The sequence below is a fragment of the Camarhynchus parvulus genome, chromosome 5, assembly GCF_901933205.1.
Source record: "Camarhynchus parvulus chromosome 5, STF_HiC, whole genome shotgun sequence".
Lineage (NCBI taxonomy): Eukaryota > Metazoa > Chordata > Aves > Passeriformes > Thraupidae > Camarhynchus > Camarhynchus parvulus.
This window is the reverse complement of record NC_044575.1, coordinates 2,653,378-2,666,963: the sequence shown is the minus strand read 5'-3', so window position 1 is coordinate 2,666,963 and position 13,586 is coordinate 2,653,378. Positions and strand designations below refer to the sequence as shown.

The 13,586-nt window shown below is 46.6% G+C and overlaps 1 protein-coding gene across 1 annotated transcript in view; it reads right to left on the bottom strand.

The window, feature by feature from the left end:
- Positions 1 to 12,695, bottom strand: part of KIAA1549L (KIAA1549 like) — a 130,682-nt gene extending 117,987 nt beyond the window's left edge. Inside the window, 1 exon segment of the mRNA XM_030948903.1 lies at positions 12,530 to 12,695. Coding sequence (XP_030804763.1) covers positions 12,530 to 12,695 — 166 coding nt within the window.
- Between the last annotated feature and the right edge of the window lie 891 nt (positions 12,696 to 13,586).

Below are 13,586 nucleotides of genomic sequence, written 5' to 3'. Positions count from 1 at the left end.
CATCTCTGCCAGCAGGAGCCGTGCAGCCAGGCCCAGGCAGAGCTTAACCAAAGCCTGTCAGACTCCTGCACACCCCAGGGAGCACCAGAAGGGTTTGACTCATGTTGGACCTGAAGAGCAGCAAGCTTGGAGTCAATCAGGAAGCCCCTGCCACCAGCGATGCCTCAGGTTTTAGCTTTTCTATTTTCACATTCTGTGCTGCTTTAGTGGGTGGGTCTGAGCTCCACATTCAGGGGTGGTGAGCTCTGTGCACAGAGCAGGGAGACAAAACAATTCCTGCTCCAGCTGGGCACCAAGGACAAATGACCCAAATCTCAGCCCCAGAGCACAAACCCCGTGGGCTGCAGAGAGAAAAACAAGCAGGGTGGGACTGCAGGGGCTAAAGCTGGAATGGGACAATGAAGTGCAAGGTGCAAATGGAGCAGAACTGATGCCAGGGAGAGACCCCGGGAGCGCTCGTGCATTTTGGGGCCATTTTGGTTCCTCTTGGGTGCAGCCCTGGCTGGGCTCTGGTGCTGCCCAAGGTGGATCCATGGAGGAGATGCTTGGAATCAATCCCTGCTTTATTCTGTAGCTCTGCCCAGCCCCTGCTCCAGGGCAGCCTGCACAAGGCACCACCAGAAGCCCCACAGAAATACTAGCACAGCACACACAGCACCATTTCCAGCATGGAAACCCCACAGAAGAGCTGAAAATCCGCAGATAAACCCAAAGATCCCTGCACCACACCCTCCCTGCTGGGGCCAGGCTCAGTGTGACTGCAGGATGTGAACCCTCTGTTTCCTTGAGCAGATGAAGAGCTTCCCCTGGTTTTCCAGCCGAGGGAACACAAAACAGGAACACAAACTCCTTGCAAATGCTGGGGCACCCACAGGAGACATTTCCTTAAGTGATTTCACTGCCTCTCTCCTCTTGAATGCTACATCCAGCAAAGACAGCTTACCCAGTGAGCCTAAAAATACTCCTAAGGACAATTTTTAGCACACAATGGGATACGTACAGGTTGGCAAGTATTTCAAAATAATCCCTATGGCACCCCACTGGCAAAAAAAACCACCAGAAACCTCATCTAAATGCCACTGTATCAACACTGTCAGTATACATTTTAGGAATAAAAATATGAATTCTTGCATAAAGCTCCATTTCTTCTAAAGTTTCCCAAATCACATTGCCACCTCATTCATAAGGATCCACATGTATTAAATATAAAGGCTTTTTGTGATCCAAATTGAGATTATGTTCCCCTTTTAGACATGAAAATCAAAGGTGCAGTGTTAATAGCCATCAAAAGTTGTTTCCCTAAGGAGACTGTGGCATCAGCTAAAATACTCAGTTATTTACAAGAACAAATGGCAATATTATCACTGGGAAAAGCACTGATACAGCAAAAGAATTCTAAGTGTTACTCAGATGGGGCTTACTTCATAGAGAAATAAAAGACATCACTTCTCATTATGTAAGTGCTATCATTTTTTAAAAACATTTTCCATGTTTAAATAGCATTGAAGAGAAACAATGGCATTATCCTGATATTAAAAAGTCCACAAGAAGAGGAAGGTCCTCTGTATCTAATAAATCTCTGTTTGCAGAGGCACACACTGAGTGCTTAAGAGGCAAAACTATGTTATTTCCATCAAGATGTGCTGAAACACCCAGATACACACAAAGACACTGAAAAGGTGGAATTTGCTGCTCACAGCGGCTTTCAGGCACACAGTTTGACCTGCTCTTTAACTGGTAGTTTAGTGGTGGGTGATGTGAGGCAAGATCAATGCCCTTTTCAAGTTAATTACTCCCAAATTTCTACAAAAACAAAGGAAACAAGAGGGACCACAGAAGGACCAACCATTTTCTAAAAAGAGAAGGATGAATCAATATACTTGTCTTGACTCTCAACCAAAATGCATTTGGATTTAAAAACAACAACAACAGCAACAAAAAAAGTGAAAAGACTTATACAGATATCACTGCATTTCTTTCCGGAAAGAGAAATCAACAGTATGCAACAGAAACTGTGCACCACTCTGAACTGGAATAAAGCTCACAGCATCCCTGAAAACGAAATAAAGCTCACAGCATTCCTGAAAATGTCACACTCACACCGAGCAGAGGCAGATGTCTCAGCACTACAGTTTAACTAATTCAGGTTACTTCACACTCTGCTATCTGGCTAACAATTATATCTAATGAGAAGACCTGCCATTTATTGAGGGGGAAAGCAGATTTAAGAAGGCACAGACAAGTCAGACACCACACTGCAGCTATTTCTCTCCCAGATGAATCTTTACTGTGTTTATTTCCATTGGGCCAGTCGCTGAAGGGCTCGAGAGATGAGCAGCACAACTTGCTGGGCACCTACAAATGGCAGCTTCAGTTTATTTAAGCCTGCACTTCAGGGGAGCATCTTCTACACTTGATGCTCTCCATACTAGTCTCACCTTCCTCCTTGGTCATTATTGCAGAACAAAAAAGAAAAATCCTGAAAACCTCTCCTAGCTCTACCCCTACAAACTTAGCCCATAATTCAGACCCAGCCCACTGCTCAGAGACTCAGTTCCCCACCCTCTGATGTCCCCAGGATTCCTCCCATCCCTTCCCTGGCCAGTCAAGATACCACCCCACGTTAGACCTAATTAGTCATTAAATACCCAAGCACTTTAATTCACCACCAATTCAGGGAATCTAGGCTGGCTACAATGGTAAGGATTTTGCTCTGTGTGCACAAGTAGATGGCATTGATTTCAGCAATAATTGCCTAGAAAGACAATTTTAGAACCAAATTAGCAGCTAAATAATTGTAGGAATTATACAGAGAGGTTTCCTTGATTGGACAGTCGCAATAATAGCTGCAGAAATCTGTCCTTATACAGACTCTGCAAAATGTGCTACATTATTGTAGCCTAAAGCTAATATTGTTGGAAACACACTGAATTCTGAGAACAGAAGCTCCTGTAAGATGATCTCTTTGGGGTGACTTTAATTATCTGCATTAAACTGAAAATATTAGCTATATTGAAATATCTGATAAACCTTGAATGCTGCACACACTATTATCTCAGTCTGTTCTCCCATTATCTATTACTTTTAATTCTGATTTTTTTTTTTTAGAGAACCCACAGAGCCCATGCAGCAGGGATGAGTGTTCTGCAGCATGTTGGAGGGCTGGAGTGTAATTTCAGATAAGCGTTAAACGTGCTTCCCTTCCAGCATTCCAAGGCTTTCATTAATTGCAGAGGCTGACTTGGGGCCTTTTGGAGGACAAAAAGGAGAATAATATCAAGATGCCATTGGTCTCCTACCCAGGGCACCAAGGCCCATGCTGCAAAACAGAGGAAAAAAGCTATCACAAAAAAAAAAAAAAAAAAAATATCACAAAAGGAAGAGTCCTACAGCCAGAGGGAGAGTGAAGCATCACTGACTGGTTTGGAAAAGGGGTTTGTTGGGGTTTTTCCTCAATTGTTGATTGTCTCCTTACTGCTAGTGCCAGGAGACAAAGCAAACAAAGAACAGTATTTACCTTTGTTCTCTAATATTGTGACATTTAAACAGGGTAAATGCAAACTGTCAGATAGAGATTTTGATATTGATGACAATGATAGACTGCATTAGCAGAGAAAGGATTTGATTGATGATGGAACAAAAAGAAGATGGAATAATTAATGCCCAGGATTGAATTTTTATGGACAATGAGCCACTTTAAATTCATTTTACATTTCTATCAGACTAAATTTTTGATCTAGTATTCTTAAATTTCAGGCAGGCATTTGACTTTATATCTCACATTTTGATTAATAAAACATAAAATTGATACAGTGCCTATGCAATAGACTTTAAATGATTAAATTGAGCAGCAGTGCTTTTAATAGACTCACGTGGGGACTGATTCACAGCCTCGCAGCCAACATTCCTGTCAGGGAGAAGTCAAAACCATCGGATAAAAGCTCCCAGATGACAAGTGGGGAGGTGAGGAGCAACGAGGTCCAGCAGATGCAGCCAAGGGCCAGACCACACATCTGGAAACAAGGGCTGGAGAGCAATTGTCCAGGGTGGGAGAGCCTGTGGGGGCAGCTGAGATCATGGAGGGCTGTGGCTGCTGAGCAGCCTCCATGAGGAGAAGCACTTGGGCTGCAGGGTCATTTATCTTGCTTCTCTCAATTACAGAGTCTGCAGAGTAGGCTTGTTCCAAAAAAAAAGAAAAAGTCTTGGAAGCAGAGATGAGTAATCAGATCAATGGGCAGCACTACAGAAGTGGCCTTAATTCAACTTTTCTATGTGGGGAGATCAGCACTACAACAAAAACTTCCCTTACACCTGACCAGGGACACCAGACAATGGAGGCTGCAGCTCCAGAGGGACCCCAGGCTGGAAATGTCACAGACAATTCTCCATGAAAAACCCTTTCCTTAGGATTTTTCCTCCTGAGAAGCTGAGAGGCCTCAGGAACAAAATGTAAACAGTGGTTATCTGCTGCTGTGGAATGCAACAGGTGCATCTGTGATTGGTCTCATGTGGATGTTTGTAATTAATGGCCAATCACAGTCAGCTGGCTCGGACACAGAGCCTGAGCCACAAACCTTTGTTATCATTCTTGGCTATTCTATTCTTAGCCAGCCTTCTGATGAAACCTTTTCTTCTATTCTTTTAGTGTAGTTTTAATGTAATATATATCATAAAATAATAAATCCAGCCTTCTGAACCATGGAGTCAGATCCTCATCTCTTCCCTCATCCAAGAACCCCTGTGAACACGGTCACAGGAAACACCTCAAAGAGTCACCAGGATGAAGAGAGCTGTGGGAAATAACCTTTGGTGGAACCCTCTGGGAGCTCAAGGCAACAGGCCTGGCTTAACCACATCAGCTGTGCCACACCAGTCACTAAAACAAGGAGAAAACTCATGGCTCACGTTATCCAGAAGGCAAATCTGGTGCCAGTGGCTCCTTTGTGACCTAAATGCCTGGAAATGTTTCACCAGAAAACATTTTCCTGTGTTCTGTACTCCTCCTTTATGGCCAACCAGTGCCCTTCTCCAGCTTGCACTTCTTCATTCTTTTGGATGTGAGATTACTGGAGGAAAATCTCCATGTGCTCAGGAGCAACCCCAGCTGGTCAACTGTGACGGTGTCACAGGGGTTTTTGGATTTGGGAAGAGATGAGGATCTGACTCCATGTTTCAGAAGGTTTGATTTGTTATTTTATGATATATATTATATGAAAACTATACTAAAAGAATAGAAAAAAAGGTTTCATCAGAAGGCCGGCTAAGAATAGAATAGCAAAGAATGATAACAAAGGTTTGTGGCTCGGCTCTCTGTCCGAGCCAGCTGGGCTGTGATTGGCCATTAATTACAAACAACCACATGAGACCAATCACAGATGCACCTGTTGCATTCCACAGCAGCAGATAACCATTGTTTACATTTTGTTCCTGAGGCCTCTCAGCTTCTCAGGAGGAAAAATCCTAAGGAAAGGGTTTTCCATAAGAGATGTCTGCGACAGTCAACAGCATTTTTGTACTCCCAGTAAAGCATAAAGGTTTTACTTCACTCAGTACAACACAAAGAGGTCTTGATAGGTGATAATCTGGTGAAAATCCTTTTGAAAACAACTCACTAGCTTCATGTTAATTACATGACAGGAGTTCATGATCTTTTTATGGTGTTCCAATGGACTAAAGAAAGGTACACATAGAAAATAATGGGGTTTTTTTAATAGCAGGAGAGACACAAAGAACACCTCATAAAATGTCTAATCAACACTCCACTTATTTACTTAGCAAGAGATCACTGCCTGTAGACAATTTAGAGATCGAGCTCTATTAGTCCAATAAAGTCAAACATTTGGTTTTGAACAGCAACAAACACATTTTAGACACCAAATCTTGCACAGGGAAACACACTGATAAATTCAGGAGGCTGGAGCTTTGAAAACATCTCTGCAGTGTCTACTATGAGAGCTCTTGTCTGTTTCTGGACTGACAGACAACAGCACACAGGTTTTTTTTCAAGTCTACTTTTATGTGTATTTAATTCAGCAAAAAAACAAAACAAACAAAAAAAAAAGAATTTTTTAAAACCCCAACGAAACCAACCAAATAAACAAAGAAAACCACACATCAGGGCTTGAGACTTTCAGAACTGGTGAGCACCAGGAAATTCAGACAAAACCTGTCAGAGAATACTGGACAGCGACAACAATCAAACCTGCAGCAGTCTTAAAAACATTCAGCCAAGACCACAAGATCACAGAAGTACTTCAAAGTTACAGTATTGTGGAAAGCCAGACCAGAATATACTAAATAAAACCAAAAACATCAGTTTCAAGAGTTTTTGAAAACTACCCCTAAAATTTCTCATCGAAGACAACGACAAAAAACTGTCCTGATTAGCCATGACCCCTACAAAAATCCAGTTTTTCACTACTGACACATTCATCTGCCAAAGCTACCCATCAGATTAAAAGAAAGCTACACAAAGGAAGAACTCATCAAGTCTGTGATGGTTTCTTTTAAATCAGTTTTTCAGAACTTGAGTGACAAAGAACATCACATAAGTGAAATCATTTTCATTATTTTCAAAACAAAGAACAACTATCTGGTAAGAAGCTGCTTCCTCAGACAAACTTCCATATTCCAACTCTTTTCTTACCATTTTTACATCAGCTGCCAAAATATCATGCTGGTGTCTGTTATTTCATTGTATGAGAAACAGCACAGAAAACCAACACGTCTCTGTTTCCCATTCCTTTGGAACCTGGGTTTGTTTGTTGTTGGTGGGGTTTTTTTTTGACATTTTAATTTCCATGCATTTAAATGCTTAGCCTTTTTCTTGTCTGGGTAACACTTAAAAATCAGTCTCTCAGCCTTGGGAATGACCTGCATTTATGGACCAATCTTGTGTTGGCCCAGCTAGGAATGACACCAGGTTTAATTTACAGAATCCATACCTCTCAAACGCAGGGCACCAATTTCCTCAAAGCCTTCTCACATCTTTCCAGCTGCAGACACTGCAGTGAGATCACCACGTCCCTGGGCAGCAGAGCGGCACAGGATCCCTCTGCTGCTTTTGTTTTTATCCCCTGGGATTACAGATGGATGCCCATTCACAGCAGCTCCCTCCAGGAGGGTTTTCCTTCCCCCCCAGTCTGCAGGAGCACTGAGGAAAGCACACCCCAGTGGGTGTCTCAGCTCAAAGGCTTTGCCAGAGAGCAAACCACAGCCCACACAGAGCCTTTTCAGCCACAAGGAGGAAAACGCAGGCACATGAGGGCAATGCAGGAGAAATGTCAAAAGAAGAGCTGCAGCTGCTCCCCTGCTGATGCACCAAACCTGCTGATAACACCTGAAAATGGGAGGCCAGACTGGGGCTGTGTGCTTACAGCCTTACACTGAGTTTGCTGTCATTTCTCCCTCCTGCTCCTCCCGTTCAAAGCCAGTAGGAATCAGCTGGAGCTGCTCCCTAAAAGGGTTGCTGACAAGTGATAAAGTGACACACAAGGTGTTGTGGACAGTTTCTTATTCCACAGCAATGCACGGTGGAGAAAACATGGAAAGGGCACTGTCTTATGAGTCTGAGGTTTTATTGTTCTCCTCCTTGAATGTTCTTTCATTTTTCCTTCTTTCTTCCTGCTCTCAGAATGCACAAAAGTATTTCTTCTGATTTAACCTCCAGATCAAGTAGAAACGTGTGTTACATGCTGTATATACCTCCAAAAATTAATCACTATTTAAATATATGATTCATATTGATTATACATGATATAATATTACACTAAAATGTATAACTATATATTAAATAATTAATTATATATTCTAGATTAATATCTAGTTAATATCTATTAATTTCTAATTAAATACCCTCACTGGGAGTTTTTCTGTGTGCTGTTTGAGCTGAGAAATGCCCTGTGCAAAGCCCCTCAGTGCTATCCCACCTTGCTGGTTTAGCAGTAAAAGGCAGGTCAATTCAGGAAGTACAGGAGTTCCTCCACTGGACTCAGCAGAAGGGAGTGGGACCTGTAAATAGTCACCAAAATGCTTATTTCTTTTTTTTAATGAAACGTTGACATGTTTGGACATTGAATGAAATTCATCTGCAAACACTCCCAATATTTACCAGCAGCAGAAATAACCTTTCCCACATGACTAAGAAAATACCATAAACAGAAAATTACTCACAGTCCCCTTCCTCTTGTTCATCAGCCTGACCTCAAGCAAGTGTGAAATGTTTTATAAAAACAGCCCAGTGAAGTCCAGGAGGATGCAATACACTCCCGGGTGAGTGAACACGTCAGAAAATAAGATTTAAAAGTCCTTTTACCATAAAGAGCCAGTCAGCATTCCCTAAAGGAAAAACATGGACACCCCTCCATCTACTCTGAGCTACTTGCTTGTCTTCACCTATGGAGAACATCAGAAAACACCTATGGAGCTTCATCAGAATGGTTTCAGTATACATGAATTTAGAGCATTCTCTGGCTATATGGATAGAGTTATTTACTGTCAGCTAATTATTCACTATCAGCTCAGATCCAGGAATGCCGTGGGAGAAGGTAACTCATGGCTGGAGGGTCTGTGCCAAGTACATCCATGAAATCTCACATCCTGGCAAAGAAATGCACCTTCCTGAGTGCCCCTGGCAGCCCATTTCCAGCCCTTGCTGCAGATCCCTGATGCTTTGACTAAAATGAGGCAGAACTGGGACTTCTCACTGCTCTTTCACAGGGCACCTGAGGTGTCTGCATGCATTTTGCTCTCTTGGGGTGATCAGAACAATGAAAGAGCAGCATGACCAGTCTGAGACTATTGATCTTCCAAAATGCTGGACCGGGAACTGTGGAGAGCGACCACAGGAGATGGAGGGTGCCTTTTCCTATGTCCTCATCCTTCTCCTATGTCCTCATCCTTTCCCTGTGTCCTCATCCTTCTCCTGTGTCCTCATCCTTCTCCTATGTGCTCATCCTTTCCCTATATCCTTATCCTTTTCCTATGTGCTCAACATTTTCCTGTGTCCTCATCCTTTTCCTATGTCCTTATCCTTTTCCTATATCCTCATCCTTTTCCTCTGTCCTTATCCTTTTCCTGTGTCCTCATCCTTTCCCTGTGTCATTATCCTTCTCCTATGTCCTCATCCTTTTCCTATATCCTTATCCTTTTCCTATGTCCTCATCCTCCTCCTATGTCCTCATCCTTTTCCTATATCCTTATCCTTCTCCTATGTCCTTATCATTCTCCTACATCCTCATCCCTTTCCACAGTGCTGGATCTAGGGAAAGACTGGTGCCCCATGTGCTCACAGCCCTCATCCCTTGGGCAGCGAGGACAGCAACCCCTGCACTCCCAGATGCACCAATTCTGGTGCTTTTTGGGGAGTTTCAGGAGCTGAGAGGCACCGAGTCAGGGCTCAGGGAGCTGCCATCCATCGGGAGCTGTGGCCTGTGGGAGGTGGCTCTGGCAATCTAGCAGCTGGCACAGAGCGCTCTCTGAGTTGTTCAATCAAAGCTCCAGCTGGGAGAAGCAGCCCTGGCGCTGGAGGTGTCCTTATTGTTTGTGAAATCATTGTTAATTAAGGTGAGATCTCGCTGTGCTGGTGCTCAGCCAGCACAGGGAGAAATGGACCTTTCCCTGACAAGTTTATCGTTCAAACAGCCTCCACGAGCGAGCATAACGGGTGGTTCAAAATGCAAAAGGTTTGTTTTATTGTTTCTGAAAACTTTATTTCCACAGGCCCCCCACTGCAGTCCCTCTGATTAGCTGATCAATCTCACGAGCAGCACAAGCATGAACAATGTGCCTTTCCCTCTGTTTCACCCAAACCACGGTGACACTGGCTGAGAGATGCTCCACCAACACCAGACCAGCTTTCAACAGCTGCCTTTCAAACCTGTGTCCTTCTTCTTCTTCTTCTCTCCCAGGGAAAATGGTTCCCACAGCTCACACCTCTGGGTCACGAGGGAGTCCCACCTGGTTGGAGCATGGTAGGAGTCAGCCCAAACCCTCAGATTCCCTCCTTCCATTTCTGGTGCTTTACTTTTTTTCTTTCTTGACAGATTATCTTCAGTTTGACCTCATTTTTGCCCTGGCCATCCTGTAATCCTGATTATGGTGGGCAGTGTAACCTTGTTTTCAACCTGAACTCAAGCACTGGTGGTGACACTATGAGGAAATTAATTATTAACTCTGCATGTCACTGGGCAGTATGCTATGCACCCAGCTAAAGGAGCATAAAATACCTGTAGAACTACAAATAAAACTTCTCATCTGATGGTTGAAACCTAATCACTCTGTGGTCCATGGTAAAAGTGTCCCAGGGCACTGAGCAGCTCTGAGCCCCTCACACAGAGATACCCAATCCCTCTGAGCCCAACAGCTAGAAACTGAATGCTCATCCTGCCAGGATCCCTCTTCGAGGAGACTGTTGCCCTTTGTGTTCAATTTTTGTTGAAGTTTAAGGAAATATGGTCGATCTCAGAGACCAGGAAAATTTTGAGTTGTCTTCTGAAGCAGCAGCACCAGGGTAAAACAGGTTTTCCCCTCCATGCTCCCGGTTCCCTGCTTTGTTCTTCACAGATTGCAATGCCACGTGCTGCACACAAACCCAGAAGAAGACTGGAGCATTTATCCACGAGTGTGTGCATCTGTACAGACAGAATTTACCCAGAGAGGCAAACAGTGCCCAGTGGAGGAAGCTGTAGTAGAAATGGTGCAAGACAAGTGCTGCTCCCAGTGTTTGCTGCATCCTGGATCACCACTTGGACTCCACGGCAGTAGATGAGCTCTGTTAATCACACACATTCCTGTGGTCATCACCAAAATGAGTAAAAGCACATTTCCTTAAAAGAAACCCAGGCTGCTCTCTATAAACATTCTTAGCCACAAATTACATTCTTGACTGAAAATTTGGCTCACCAAATGAATGAAAACCTCAAATCCTGACAAAGAAGCGCCAAAAAAACCACGTTTTGCTCCTGACTTCAATGGGAGGCAGCACTGCATGTGCTCTGGAAGGCAGAGCTTTCAAGGTTAATTGACATCCAATTAATGCACCTCAGCAATCATACCCAGTGATCAACACGGCACAGGAGTAGTAAAGTTTTATTTGCAATTTCAGCTGTAAAGCTCAAAGCTATCAAGTACAACAAATTAGGTTTAGTATCTTAGTGTAACTACCCAATAATCTGAAATTGCCAGGCAGAGGCTATCAGTGACAGTGTTTTCCACTGTGTGGGCTGTGTACACTGTGATGATGTACTCTGGCTTGGTGCTGTTGTTGCTTCTCACCCTTTTTTCTCTTTTCCAGGCTGTTGGCTATGAGATACCTACAAATACAGAGTTTTTTAACTCTATTGGATTTCTTCACTCACAAATGAGATCGTGGCTGTGCCACAAATACATGCAGACCACAAAGGAAGAAACAGAACATTATTAACACTTTTCATCCTGCTCTTGAATCTCATCCCAGAGCGTGGAGAAGGGCCTTGTTGCATTGTCAGAAACACCTCAGCTCTGGCAGCTGAGCTCTGAGAGCCTGGCTGCCTCCAAGGGAAGGAGCACATCCCATAGCTCAGGCGTGGTGCGAGAGTTCCTGTGAAATCCAGACTGATTAGACGAGCAAAGGTGAAACATCAGCCACTGCTCTGATCATTGTGTCACAGAGGTAAATCAGACTGTGTCATTTACATGCCCAGCACCAGTAATGCAGTAAGAGGCACTGTTCCACCAACCTACAACCTGCAGATGACAAACCTTATTATGTTATGGCTGTAAAGCTGACACCAATTGTATACAATTACTGAGCGTTCCTGTTAGCAGCTTCAAAATGTGGACTCACATACCTAGTCCTTTCTCAAATCCATAGGGATAATCGAGCCCTATATCAATTTTAGCCTCCTCTAGCATAGCCTCGGGATTATATTTGGCATCTCTATCCGGCGCACACAATAACTGCCAGCAACAGTAACCATTTCTGCATTGAGGTCACCGAGAACCTCCACTGCTCTGAGAAGTCAGGAGAGCACAGGACACTGCCCAGCTCAAAAAGTCCAGGGAAACGGGGAAAAAATAATCCAGACATTGTCGGAGCTTTCTTTCAGCTGCATTTGAGATTTTCGCTCAGATCTCAGCACAGCTTGCCCTCTGCTAACCCCTCCTTATCTTCCCCTCCTCCCCACCACACACACACACACAGAATCACCAGAATCGATTTAACAAAAGCCTGTGCCCGTGCCTTTCTCCGCAAGGAGCGAGCCCTAGCCCAAGGATCCCGTCCCATCGGAAATGCGCCAGGCAGCGCTGGCTGCCTCGGGGAAAGGCGCAACCCCCGAGCATCCCCGGCGCACGGCGAGCCTCGCTAAAAACGGGATGCGGCAGACAAAGAGCAGCGCCCGGCGCTCCCCGCTGCTCCCGGGCACGCTTCGCCTTCTCCCGCATCCCTCCGGCACGGGCTGGGGCTCGCTCCCGGTGCGGGCGATGCTGCTCGGAGCATCTCCCGCGCATCTCCCGCTCTGCTGCTGCTGCTGCTGCTGCTGCTGCTTACCGGGCTGGGCGCGGGCGCTCGGCGGTCCGGCCGCGCTCAGGGCCAGGAGCAGCAGCACGGCCGGGCCCGCTCCTCCTCCTCCTCCTCTTCCTCCTCCTCCTCCTCCTCGGCCCGCGGGCCGGGCGCTGCGCGGGGGCGCTGGGCCGGGCGCTGCCGCCCGCCGCATCCCCGCGCCTGGCACGGCCCCGCTCAGCGGGCAGCGCTGCCCATCGCCGAACGGGCTCTGGAGCGGCGGCTCCGCAGGCGGGCGGCGGCCGAGGGGGCGGGCAGGGGCCCCGCATGCCGCCCGCGGGGGCTCTGCCCGCTGAGCGCCGCCCGGCCCGGCCGCTCGGGCTCCGGCAGCGCGGAACCGAGCTGCACCCACCCACCCACCTACCCACCCACAAGGGCTCTGGGCGCCGCCAGCTCGGCCCCCCCTCCCCGCCCTCCGAGCGCGAGGAGGCGGGAGCGGGGGCGGCGCTGCCGGGGCCGCGGGGACCCCTCCGCAGCCGCCCGGGGCCGGGGCGGGAGCGGGAGCGGCTCCCGGGGATCTCACTGGGTACCGGGGATGTCACTGGGTCCCGGGGATCTCACTGGGTACCGGGCATGTGTCACTGGCTACCGGGGATGTCACTGGGTACCGGGGATGTTCACTGGGTACCGGGCATGTGTCACTGGGTACCGGGGATCTCACTGGGTACCGGGGATGTCACTGGCTACCGGGGATGTCACTGGGTACCGGGGATGTGTCACTGGGTACCGGGGATGTGTCACTGGGTCCCGGGGATGTGTCACTGGGTACCGGGGATGTCACTGGCTACCGGGGATGTGTCACTGGGTACCGGGCATGTGTCACTGGCTACCGGGCATGTGTCACTGGGTACCGGGGATGTCACTGGCTACCGGGCATGTGTCACTGGGTACCGGGCATGTGTCACTGGCTACCGGGGATGTGTCACTGGGTACCGGGGATGTGTCACTGGGTCCCGGGGATGTGTCACTGGGTACCGGGGATGTCACTGGCTACCGGGCATGTGTCACTGGGTACCGGGCATGTGTCACTGGGTACCGGGGATGT